The following is a 12,713-nucleotide window of genomic DNA, read 5'->3' as shown; positions in this document are numbered from 1 at the left end:
ATAAAGTTAGGAAGAAAGTTGTCACAACTTGATTTTACTGAATTATTACAACATTCTTAGAAACATCTGATTATGTGATTAATTAGCAGATGATTTTCAATATTTTAATATATAAAATAATTCCAATTAAAAAAATGAATATTGAAATAATATATTAATTATAATATAAAGTTCTCAATGCATAAATATTTTATTAATATATATGATTCTCAATAATTTCAATTAATTTGATTTGTTTTATTTATGAACTAACAAATTCATTATAAAATAGTTATCTATAATTTAAATTGAACTTGTTATCAAAGTTGAGATGGCCGAGTTGGTCTAAGGCGCCAGATTAAGGTTCTGGTCCGAAAGGGCGTGGGTTCAAATCCCACTCTCAACAATTAAATTTCATTTTTTCTTTCCTTATCTATTTATAACACAGCTAAATATATTATAAAATAATATATCTTTTACATTATAATTATTGTTTTAAAATATTGATTTATTCATTAATTTATAGGTCGGTCCAATCTATATTTAAAAGCTACAAACTGCATAGAATGGGTAAAAATATGAGTTGAATTTGGATACCACTGGAATGAGTATGAAATTTTAGTATTGAGTGGTGATGTTGGCACTTTAGGAGGAACAACAAATATAACAAAATGACCAACTTCAACTAATGAAGAAGGGCAGAGATGGTTATTAAGATAATAACGAACTCCTAACTAGAAAAAACAATTAAATATATTTTTCATTATTAATAATTATGATTGACTTTAAATTAAATTATAAAGTATTTTATTCTTATATTTTATGAAAGTAATTTAAAATATTCCTTCTTTTATGTTGAGTTATATTATAATTTCTATTAAACTTATTATTAGAAAAATATTTTAAGCGCCTTTCAAAAAATACAAAGACAAAATATTTCATAATTTAGTTTAAGAAAAATAACAATTTTCTTTTATAATAATTTAGAACCAAAAGTATATTTAATTTTAAAAATATTACTTAAAATAGTCTATATATGTTAAAGGATTATCTAAACAATTTACGCAATGAATAACTTTTATAAATGTGGGTTAAATGTAGATACCAAAGCCAGCCATTAATACGCTCTATTTATTTGTGATTGAAATGTTTTTGCTCGGCCATGTCCAATTGATATTGGTTTAGACTTGTGGAAGTGTAAGCTTGGCAAAAAGATTATTGTTTTTAAATATTCACTTCAACCAGCCTCAACTTCAAAAGAAAAGAGATAAACATCATTTTATTTTACCAAATTTGTAACACCTTGTACATTAACATCTAAATAAGAAACTTATAAAAAAAATAGTTTAAAAAGTATAATTTATCCATGGTTATAGTTCAAAATTCAAAAATTTATTTGATTTAAGGATTAAAGTGATAGATGTAGTTATGTTTTAGAAGCTTATTTCACACTCTAGATACTTATTTTGAATATTTAACTGTTTTTAATAATAAGCACATTTCATTTTGTCCTATAAAAAAATTATATTTCATTTCTCTAGAATTAAAAATTATTAATTTTAATACCTATAAAATGAGTAATTTTTTCAGTTTTTGGTCTCATAATGCTTTTGTGGGTTTTAATTCTCCAACTTTTGAAATTACAGTTCAGGTATAAAAAGTTAAATTGAAGTATATAAATTGATTTCTAAAATATAATATTTAAATATTAGATGTGGATATATTATATATCACAAACATTAGTGGGTCAATTAACCTTATATAAAGCACACAAGTCACTGACAACTATCTTAATTTTTCTGAATTCAAAGAACGAATGTGATTGTATTTCGTATATGAAGCGTCATTATCATCCCTGCAATTGGAAGGTTTGGAAAACTGCAGATGTTGGGGTCTCAACAAGCCTTGACCGCTGCCAAAGCCTTAGCTTTTCGGTGGCATCTCTCAATCTGATTCTTCACTATTAGCATTCTGCTTGAAGAAAAATGAGGCCAAACTTGGTTATAATTTTGGAGCATTGCAGATTAGCTTAGAAAATGTCAGTCAACATGTTTGGCAGGTCAGAATAAACCAGTTCGTCTTCTTGCATCTCTAGGCACATCTTTTCCTGTTGATGGCAATGGGTTTACGGAGTGCATTCCTCAAACTGACATGATTTTCTTCACAATGAATTTTAATGCATGTATTTTCCTTGAAAAAAATGTGTGCAAATGATTAGCAAGATGAGAGGACAATAATATCAATATTACTGTCCATCTGGAAAAAAAATGGCATTTCTAATAAGAAAAAAAATGTTCACATATTTTATAGTCCATTAACCTATTATCTGCTGTAGATTTTGGGGGAATGAACGGGGGAGACTACTAATAGATACAGTTAAGATATGAATACCAACAATGAGCTACGATTCTATGAAGCAAAAGCGCTTCAATTATAACACCAATTACGGACGATCACATTTAATCAGTTGTTAGCTTTAGTGACAAGAAGTCAACAGAAACTTATCCTTCAAGCGAGAGATGAGCTTGAACTTCTCCTCGGCCTCAACCTGTGCACGAACGTCAGTTTTTGATGCACGATCAGGATGAAACGTAAACAAGGCACGTTTATAGGCTGCTTGAACCTGAAATGTCCATCAACAGACAAACATTAGCATCAAAAACAGCAAAGGGCTTTCGGTAAATCAGAAGTCGGAACCACGATTATCTGACACATAATTATATATGTATGTGTGTGTGTGTTGTTTCGTTCTATCTAAAGGGTAAATGGTCAATTTAGTCATGAGTGTCCAGTGCTGTCAATTTAGTTCTTAATCAGATATAGTTTCCGGTTATGTAAATAATACAAATATTATATATAGCATGAATACATGAATTAGCATCGAATCAGTCCTTAAAACTACACTTAAAGACAATAATCCCGTGAAACTTAAGAGCATGATGTAATTGAAGGATATTAAACATTGAGAGATCAAATTGACTATTTATCCAGTACGAGAAAGTTGGACAGCAAGCACTGATTCACTCCTGTTTCTCAATTTGCATTTCAGGAAAGGCCCGTAATTTTTTCTTAAATGGATAATAATCCGGTCACAAAATCAGCCATACAGCGACCAGGATATCACCCATTACCATAGCATTTAAAGGTGTTGGTCCCTTTTATTTTCCCCGATTTTATGGGCTTTCAATTTTAAATTGAGTTGGTTAACCGTTATTCAAAATATGGAGTATCTATTATTATGGTCAATCTTATATATTGTTTACCTATCGATCGTTCAACTAACTGCTAGTGTAATCCTTCACGTGTACCCTCCTAGTTTTAGGCCAAGCAATGTCAATCATGATTTTCTTATATAGTCTTTTATGCGATGTTTGCCTCCTTGGCTACCGATCGAATGACTGTATACCTTCCCGATTTCAGAACAAACCATAACCAAGATCCTACTACTTTATTACCATATAATGTCAGATCCTTTGGGACTCTAACCCATGACCAAGTACACCAGTCATTATCTAAAAGAGTTGATAACTAAGATCAACAATAACAAGAGAACCCCCAATATTCAAATACCCGTAAACAACTCAAATTCACAAGCTACTTAGATATTGTTAGGGGTTGGAAGGTATATGAGAGAAAAAGGTATAAGGAAGAAGGAGAAGGCCGAACGGTGGAAGGCGGGAGACCAAGCCGAACGGTGGAAAGCGAGGAGAGGCCAGACCGAACGGTTGAAGGCAGGGAGAGGTCAGGCCAAACGGTGGAAGACGGTGAAAGCTCGAGCGGACTGATGGGAAGCAGCGAAAACTCTGAGCCGATCAGTTGAAGAGTGACTATCCTAACTGGGACAGCAGATAGGATAAGCGGGAAATATTTAGTAATAATTATAGTAAATAGAGCTATATCCTAGGGAAATATTCAGTACAAGTTAATTACAATAATTAGAGCTATATCCTAGGAAAATATTCAATACAAGTTAATTACAATAATTAGAGCTATATCCTAGGAAAATATTCAGTATAAGTTAATTATAGTAAATAGAACTATATTCTAGGAAAATATTTAATATAAATAAAGCCTAGACGCTAGGGTGGAGGGCATGCTTTTGATTATTGAGTTTTGTTGACAGGCAGCTAGAGTCCTGTGAGGGAGGTTATGCTCCCAGTTATCTTTGTTTACTTTTGTTTATTCAGATATTACCATCAATAAAAGAGATTCATTATCATTCGTTCATTGTTCTGTTACGTGTTGTGAGTGTGTGAGAAGTTGTTCTGGTTAGGTTTCGTACTCAGGTACATAACAATTGGTCCGACCTGTCGGATACTGATCGAGAGGAGTGAAGAACATCATGGAGGGAAGAATGATTGCAGTCGAAGGGAAACTGGAAAACGTGGAGATGTCCATGGGGGATTGGAGGCGGAGACGGCGGCAATACGCAAGGATTTACAAGAACTAATGAGGATGATGGAAGGACGAGACCGACAACTAGATGGCAACTCGGATGGAAGCCAAGGGTCTGTCAACGGGAAAAGGAGGGACCGGCGGGATGAAGAGGAAGGCGAGAAAGAGGGTGGTGCTCAGGAGCAACCAAATTAGAGAAAAAGGGTAGAGTTACCTGTTTTTTGAAGGAATTGATCCATTGAATTGGATCAACAAAGCTAAGAAGTTCTTTGAATTACAAGGAGTGTCAGAGGAAGAGAACGTGTGCCTAGCCTACATCAGTATGGAGGGAAGTGTCGGATACTAGTTCAGATTTTGGAGGGAGAAGGCCAGGAACCGTTCGTGGGCCGGCTTAAAGGAGGCGTTGGTGATCAGGTTCAGAGGACGAAACAAAAGATCTGTCTTCGAGAGATTGGCAGTCAGTAAGCAATCAGGATCCGTGGAAGAATACATCCAAGATTTTGAAATCTTGGTGGGTCAAACGAAAGGAGTGACCGAAGAACAACTGATGGGATACTTTATGGCCGGATTACAAGAGCGGATTCGTAATCAAGTGCGACTGCTTAATCCGCGGGAATTGATGATTGCCATGAGGATGGCAAGGGACTTGGAGGAGCTCCACAGGGGCGCGAAGACTGGAGGCAAAAGTATGATCAAGAATCAGTCTTTGGGGAAAATTCCATAACGATAAGCACTTTTGTACAAATGTTGTCAGGGGAGTATTAACTAACCAGATTTCTTAATAGAAAATATCTAATAGCAACCATGATCTCAGAATTTAATTATGTGTTTAAGTGATTTCATTTGAACAATGCATAGTATAAATATACTAAATAATATAAAAAGTATATAGCATAGCATTCAAACAATACGGACTCTAAATTGTCAAGTTTGATCAAGAATGATATATTATTAAATATATATATATATATATATATATATATATATATATATATATATATATAAACACAACTTGCCTCATTGGGCAAAGGGGTAAAGCTTTCTCCCACATGTATTCCTAGGCCACGAAGCAATGAGGTCATATCATGGCATCGCATCTCCAAATGATTAAGCCCTTTCCGTATTTCAACCCGCAGTTGCTCTTTCAGGTTCATAAATTCTTCATCCTGAATTCGGCATTATTTGCCACAGATCAGAAAGAAAAATAATCGGTTAGTAAAAAAATTCAATGATTTATATTATGTCCAGAGTGAGCATGAAAGGAGACATTCAACTGGTCATGCATAATTAAAAGGTGAAGGAATTTCTAGAAGGTAAATTGAAGGATAATTAGCAGAAGAAATAGCTTCAGTGCAAACTAAAAAAATAATTGCAACCTTCTTTTGGGATTCTCTCACTTCTTCAATGCGTTCCTTTTGCCTTCTTTGCATATCCAGTTCGCGCTTTTCAGCCTTTCTTCTTTTTCGTAACATCTGTGCTTCCTCTGCCTGAAAAGAAAAGCACACGAAATCTCAATATAATGAATCACATGACATCATAATCATACTTGAGAAAGATATAAAGAGATGAGAATGAATTTGAGAGAGTATGTTTCCCTCTGTTAGGATTTCATATTTATAATCATTTTGGATACATCAATACCCATTTAAGAGATGATAATTCTAGTAAAACACGTGATGGCTCTTCCAGAAAGCTTGCCCAACCTGGGAAGAATCATGAACAAAATACAGACCCAAAGACACAAGGAGAGACATGAAATAAAGGTTCATCAAGAAAGAGTATAGTATATGGAATGTAATTGTCAAGAGAGGAAGAGGGCATTCCCCCAGTGATGGCCTAGTACATTAGCACCAAGAAACATGGTAGGAACAGTTTCAACAAAGTACATATTTTCTTTTCTGCTATATCATTTAGTTGAGATGTATGAGGACAAGTGGAATAATGTAAATGCCACTTGAACTTAAAATAGTAAAAAAGTAAGAAGAAAAATATTATTTGGAATTATCACTCCCAAATTTGGAAACTTAGCCAAACAGATTCTGATTTCATTAATCTCAAACACAAAGATAGACAATAATTCAAATCAATCTTTCATTAAAAACCAAGTACAGCGAGAATGTTCATCCTTCCATAAATGTAACAAAATATCACATAAGGGTTCCTCTGGCACCACAATGAATTTGGAAAGATTAGGTGTTTTGCTTTGAATTACTAAAAAGATGTCTATTATGCAGCCCTGATCCAAACTACGAGTTCCTTATATATTCTATAACCAATTTTTCTCTTTGTGGTAAGTTTTGGTTCAGCTGATCTTGAGAAAATAATACCTGACTTTTGGCAGCTTTGTGAGAGAGCTTACGCAAAATAAGAGGTTATTTCCCGAAAATAAACCAATAAATATAAAGTTCAACACCAACAAAAGCTTAAATATAAAGTTAGATTTTTCTGAACAATAAACTAGACATTTAAAGGGAATTGACATTTACACAACTAATTGGCCCCTCGTCAACTTGTAAGACCCCAAGAACACATTTTGAAGAGCCAAGACATCTAAGGGCATAAATCAAAAGAGAATGAGGGGACCCTAGGAAGAGCTTTTGTTGAGCTTATTAGGGCTTATTTTAACATATAAGCACTTCTTCAGCTGAAAAAGTGTTTGTTTAAATGTACATTTTAGCTTATTTATGAAGCTTATCTAATGGCCGCACAACCAATTTTCCCATCTAACTATATATGCCCTTTTTAGCTTATTTGTGAAGCTTACCTAAAGGCAGCACAACCAATTTTCCCCGCCAACTATATATGCACTTTTCAGCTTATTTGTGACGCTCCCGCAAAGGTAGCACAACCAATTTTCCTGTCTCAAAGAGTGAGATCACGAAGCACACGCATTTGAAGAGACGAGATCATAAATTGAAAGACTTTCCCCCAAGATTATTTGGCTCATCTTATCATATATTGAAAGACCTTCGTCTATTAAATAGAGTACTTATAAAACTGGTACTAAAGTCATCAGCTCTTAACTGTTAATAAGCCTCTTACCCAAACAAGTGCATAAAACATTTAAATAATGAGATGTTTGTATTACCTGAATTTGTAATTGGAGCTGCCTTGATGCCCATTCCTCTTCCATTGCTTGCTTATATTCATCAGTCTCCTTAAGCTTTTCTCTTTCATTAATTATATCTCTCTCATTTGAAGTAGTGCCAGTAAGGCCACAATGATGATCATTTAAAGCAGGCCCATCACAATTAACATGTCTTTCATCAGTAGAGGCACACTTAGAATTCGTATCAAATAAAGAGTCAGCCTTACTCTTCAATGTAGGTTCAGGATTGGTAACTCGATTTTTATGTGCCTCTTCTTGATTCAAGTTCGATAAGCCACACTCCTCACCACTGAATTCTTTATTGAACCTTGAAACACCAGTAACATCACTACAGAAATCGTTGCTCTCATTCTGGATGCCAGGAGAAAAATCTTTGCTTCTTGTACTTCTTCCGTGCTCAATTTCGCAGCTGTGGTGCAATGATTGCATTTCCGTCTCTGTGAATTCAAACAAAGAAGATTTAAAAGTCTCCCAGTCAGAAGGAAAGGAAGATCGATTCTTCTCAACATTTTCACCATTAGTGGGACAAAAATGAGTTGCACCCCCAGCACTCTCCCGATTCCTATTTTTCTCATCAATATCAGTGCATACAGTATTGTTAAAATGTAATCCAGAAGAACTAGCATGCTCATCATAACAAGGTTGGTCATTAAACCCAGTGCGTTTTCTCTTAACCGAAATTTTTTCCCACTGTTCCCGATCCATGAGTTCGCAATCAGAGCAATCACTATCTGATGACTCACTTTCAGACCCATCCAAACCGTAGCGATTTCTTGAAGTACCCTCTCCGGGCCCTGCTTTCGGAATTTTTACCCCATCAAATTCAGACTCCTTTTCACGGACACCATTTTCATCAACATCTATGTCAATAGAATTTCGCACAGCACTTGAGTCTGGAGAAGACATTTTGGTAGATGAGGCATCGCTATCCAATTCCCCAACACCTCCAGCAACAACTCCAGGAATCTCCGCATCATCACTTTCCTCATCATCGTCATCATCAATGCTTATAACACTCTGTGGCGTACATACCCGGTCTCTACTCGGGGCACCGGATCCATGCGACTTAGACATGAACTCAGGGTAATCTATGATCACCACCTCATCAACTTGATCACTGTCTACATCAATAAACACAATTTTTCTAAAATCCTCTCTCTTCCCAGAACAAGTCTTGGGCTGAAAGTGCTCTCTTGAGACGCCTTTTCCCGTCATCTATCTATATCTGCAAACCAATAATCACACCCACAAACAGATAGTTATTCAGAAAAAAAGATCTCGAATATCCAATATCTCACGACAGAAAAAAATAAAATAAAGCACGCAAATACTTCATTTAATCAAAAGTTGACTCAGAACACATTATCCGTAACCCTACAGCCAATAATCCACACTAACATTCTAAGAACCGAACAAAAACCCTAATTAAAGTGCAAGAAATGGGTGTAGTGAAAAGGAAAACGTGCATGGAATCGACCACGTTCGAGAAAATTGGGGAAAATAAAATGTGAAACGGAACCCTACCTCCATAAAACAATCGAATCGAAATCGAGACCGAAGAAGCTTACGAGCGTAGAGAGGAAGATTGTGAAATTGGAGATGGAATTGGGCGAAAGAGAGAAAAGGAAGAAATAGAGCCTAAAAATTGCTGAAAACTGAACGAAGGTAGGTCAACTCAGAACACGAAAACTTTTGATTGTTTGAAATTTTGGATTTGGTTTTCCAATTACGCATCCCGTTTTGCCTCTTAGTCACGCACTCCCCCCATTTTACTTATGTGTATTTTATTCCAAGCTCCTCTTCGCACAGTTATGTCTACATCATCGCTTCTGGCCCTCGGATGTAATTGCAAAGATGAGATTTGATGGTAAATAAATAAATATCTTTACATATAGGAAAATCCCAAAATTTAATTTTTTATTTTGAAGGTTGTGTTAGGGTAAGTCAGGCAGCATACAACTTCCTCACATGAAATCATCTAAATATGTAATTTAAAATTTTCTTTCCAATAAATCTCACTCTATTTTGTTTAAATACCAAAAAAACTCTAAAATTCACTTTAAAATTATAATATCTTAATTTAAAAAGTATAATAATAATTATTATTATTATTATTTATTTAAAACTCATTGTCATGTATAATTATTATAATAATAATCATAGCATAGTTATTATTATTAGTGTCATGTATAATTATTATTATAATTATTATTATTATTATTATTATTATTATTATTATTATTATTATCATTCGCTTCTCTCTTTTTTTCAATATTTAATTATAAGAATTTTGTCAAATTATTTTTCTAGAAACTTCCTTAATCAAACATATTGTAAAAATTGAATTGATTCAAAATAATTATAATAATAATCTTATATAATAATAACAATAATAAAAATAATATTATTTTATAATAACAATAAAATAATAATAATAACAGTAGTAATAATAATAACAATAATACTAACGTATAATAATAATAACAATAATACTAACGTATAATAATTATAATAAGATTAAAAAATAATAATATATAATCATAACAATAACTAATATAATATTATTTAACAATAATAATATAATAATAATACTAATAATAATAATCTTAAAAATATAGTAATAATAATAACATAATAATATTAATATATAATAATAATAAGTATTTTTAAAGTGATATTTTTGTAAATATGAATATTTTATAAGTGATATATTCGTAAACCAATAAAAATACTAAAAATATTTTAATCAACTAAGTAGTAGTTTTATATAAAATGACAAAAAAAAATCAATGAAATGAATGTGTCAAAATTTGAAGTGAGGTGAGGTAGATAAGTATATTTGCTGGATATTTTTTTCTAGTATTATACTTGATAATATTAATAATAATAATAATAATAAATAATAATAATATATAATAATAATAGTAATAATATATAATAATAATAATAATAATAAGTTTTTTTAAAATGATATTTTTGTAAATGAAGAAGGTGATATGAATATTTTATAAGTGAGATTTTCGTAGATCAATAAAGCTAAAATATTTTAGTCAATTGAATAATAGTTGGGATGTAAAATGACAAAAAAAAACCAATGAAATGGAAATGTGTAAAAATTTGAAATAGGGTAGATTATTAAGTTTGTTGGATATTTATTAATATATAATAATAATAACAATAATAATATATATTAATAATAATAAGTAATTTTAAAGTGATATTTTTGTAGGGTAATATGAATATTTTATAAGTGATGTTTTAGTACATGAATAAAGGTACTGGAAATATGTTAGTCAATTAAATAATAGTTGGGATGCAAAATGACAAAAAAAATCCCATGAAATGAAATGGACATGTGTCAAAATTTGAAGTAGATTAGTAATTTTGTTGGTATTTTTAGAATGTTGAATATGATTTTAAGAGTTAAAATTGAAATTAGTTCATTTTTTAAACTTTGACCCAATTAAGTCCTTTAACTTATAAATGTGTGAATTTAGTTCTTTTGGTCAAATTTTATTAAGTTTATTTGACATTTTAAACACATTTCATGATAAGATTTGAGTTGTTTATATTGTTTGACACATTTTTTTTCTTTGATATTAATTAAAAAATATGTTTAAAATCTCAAATAAACTTAACAAAATTTGGTTAAAATAATTAAATTCATATAGTTCTAAAGATGAGAGACTAAATTAGTCCAAAATTCCAAAGATAGATTAATTCCAATTTTCAGTGAAAAATTAAGGAACCAAAATTTTATTTAACCCTTTATATTATTATAGTTTATTTATTTTCTAGTAATATAGTTTATTATAGTTGATTAATAATTAAAAACTAATTTGTAAATATTCATGGTTTAAATTATAACTTTATTGTGTATTTATATTTTTTAATAATATAATATGAAAAAAGATTAAACATCTTTTATTTTTAATTAATAATTTAAAAAAAAATATCAGTAGATCAAACTTCATCTAGTCTTCAACCTTTCAATTTAATATAACAAATCAAACAAGTTAAAGATGAAACACGATAAAACTCTAAAAAGGAGTTTGAATAGAGTTTTGAATTTTTTTTCACAAATAAGTTTTAAACACTATTGCATGGGTTAGACGGTTTTCAAGTAGTGTTAAATACTTAAATATTTTTAAAAGCGTTTTGGAAAGTTTTTAGAAAATAAAACAAGAAGACAAACTTATTTTTATATTGGTTCTCTCGGAACTTATTAAGGCTAAGTTCTCCCTTAAGCAATCTTAAGGGTTATGCGAGTTTCACTACTCCTAATATAACACTAGTCCAAGTGACTTGATCGTTTAACACTTATCACAAAACAAAATATTCATATGTTTTCGTGTATTAGATTGAGAGTTTCAAACCAATATATAAAGATCTCACTCAAAAACACCTCTCGAAATATGTTGTCAGCTATTTTTCGCGTTATAATCCATTATCCACTTATGGTAATCGATTATGCATTTAATAAATACACAACCGCCAAAAACATACCTAAAAACTCCAACGGCGGGTCGTATAGTCGATTATAGTAAGTCATAAACGATTATGGATAATCGATTATCATGAGCTGGTAATCGATTATTCCAGAGACAAAATGAGTTTTTAGCAACCTTTAAAAACCTCTTTGTGATAATCAATTATCTTAAGTAACTAATCAATTATTGCAAAGACTTTTTACTCTAAAATGAATTTTAAAGCATAACTTACATGAAATCAAACAATAAATGGAGCCTTATACATAACTCTACTAATTACAAAAAGCTTTAACACAAACAATTCTTCTTGCAACTTGAGTACCTGAGACTTGATTTGGACATCATCAAAACTTTTATTTTTCATGATTTTGCTAACAATTGTAAGGTTGATAAAACAAAATAGATTGTCTCAAAGTATAAATATATATAGTATTAATAGGATTATTTAAAAAAAACAACCATAATAATAAATATATATAGTAGAATATTAGGATATCTCCCTATTAATCCCGCATATGTTAATGAATACACTGAGATCATCACCACAAATCAAACACAATAATAATCACCATACATGTCCACAACCATATCATCACCTAAATCAAACACAATAATAATCATAAACATACATAAAGTCTATTATAGATTTATCTCAAACAATTAAAGAAGAAAATAGATCCAACCATAATAATTAATGCTCAAATGCAATGCTTAGCATTAAACCTTTTACAAAGAGTGAC

At 31.3% G+C, this 12,713-nt stretch overlaps 1 protein-coding gene and 1 non-coding gene across 3 annotated transcripts; one reads left to right on the top strand and one right to left on the bottom strand.

Moving 5' to 3' along the window:
- Nucleotides 1–304: 304 nt before the first annotated feature.
- Nucleotides 305–385, top strand: TRNAL-AAG (transfer RNA leucine (anticodon AAG)). Its single transcript has one exon. It is a non-coding gene; the product is annotated as a tRNA-Leu (tRNA).
- A 1,808-nt stretch (nucleotides 386–2,193) lies between these two features.
- LOC108335895 (uncharacterized) lies at nucleotides 2,194–9,332 on the bottom strand. Of its 2 annotated transcripts, none has more exons than XM_017572096.2 (5): nucleotides 9,008–9,327; nucleotides 7,463–8,708; nucleotides 5,751–5,861; nucleotides 5,391–5,540; nucleotides 2,194–2,602 (listed from the first exon to the last, which is right to left on the bottom strand). In XM_017572096.2, the coding sequence occupies exons 2-5, from the start codon at nucleotides 8,696–8,698 to the stop codon at nucleotides 2,456–2,458; spliced, it is 1,644 nt and encodes a 547-aa protein (XP_017427585.1). In that variant the 5' UTR covers nucleotides 8,699–8,708; nucleotides 9,008–9,327; the 3' UTR covers nucleotides 2,194–2,455. The 2 variants fall into 2 exon arrangements, 1 of the variants encoding a protein (XP_017427585.1); XR_008245802.1 differs by lacking the exon at nucleotides 2,194–2,602 and adding an exon at nucleotides 7,139–7,231 and having other exon boundaries at nucleotides 5,513–5,540; nucleotides 9,008–9,332.
- Nucleotides 9,333–12,713: the final 3,381 nt, after the last annotated feature.

This window comes from Vigna angularis, chromosome 10 (genome assembly GCF_016808095.1).
Source record: "Vigna angularis cultivar LongXiaoDou No.4 chromosome 10, ASM1680809v1, whole genome shotgun sequence".
NCBI lineage: Eukaryota > Viridiplantae > Streptophyta > Magnoliopsida > Fabales > Fabaceae > Vigna > Vigna angularis.
This window is presented reverse-complemented; position numbering and strand designations above follow the sequence as displayed.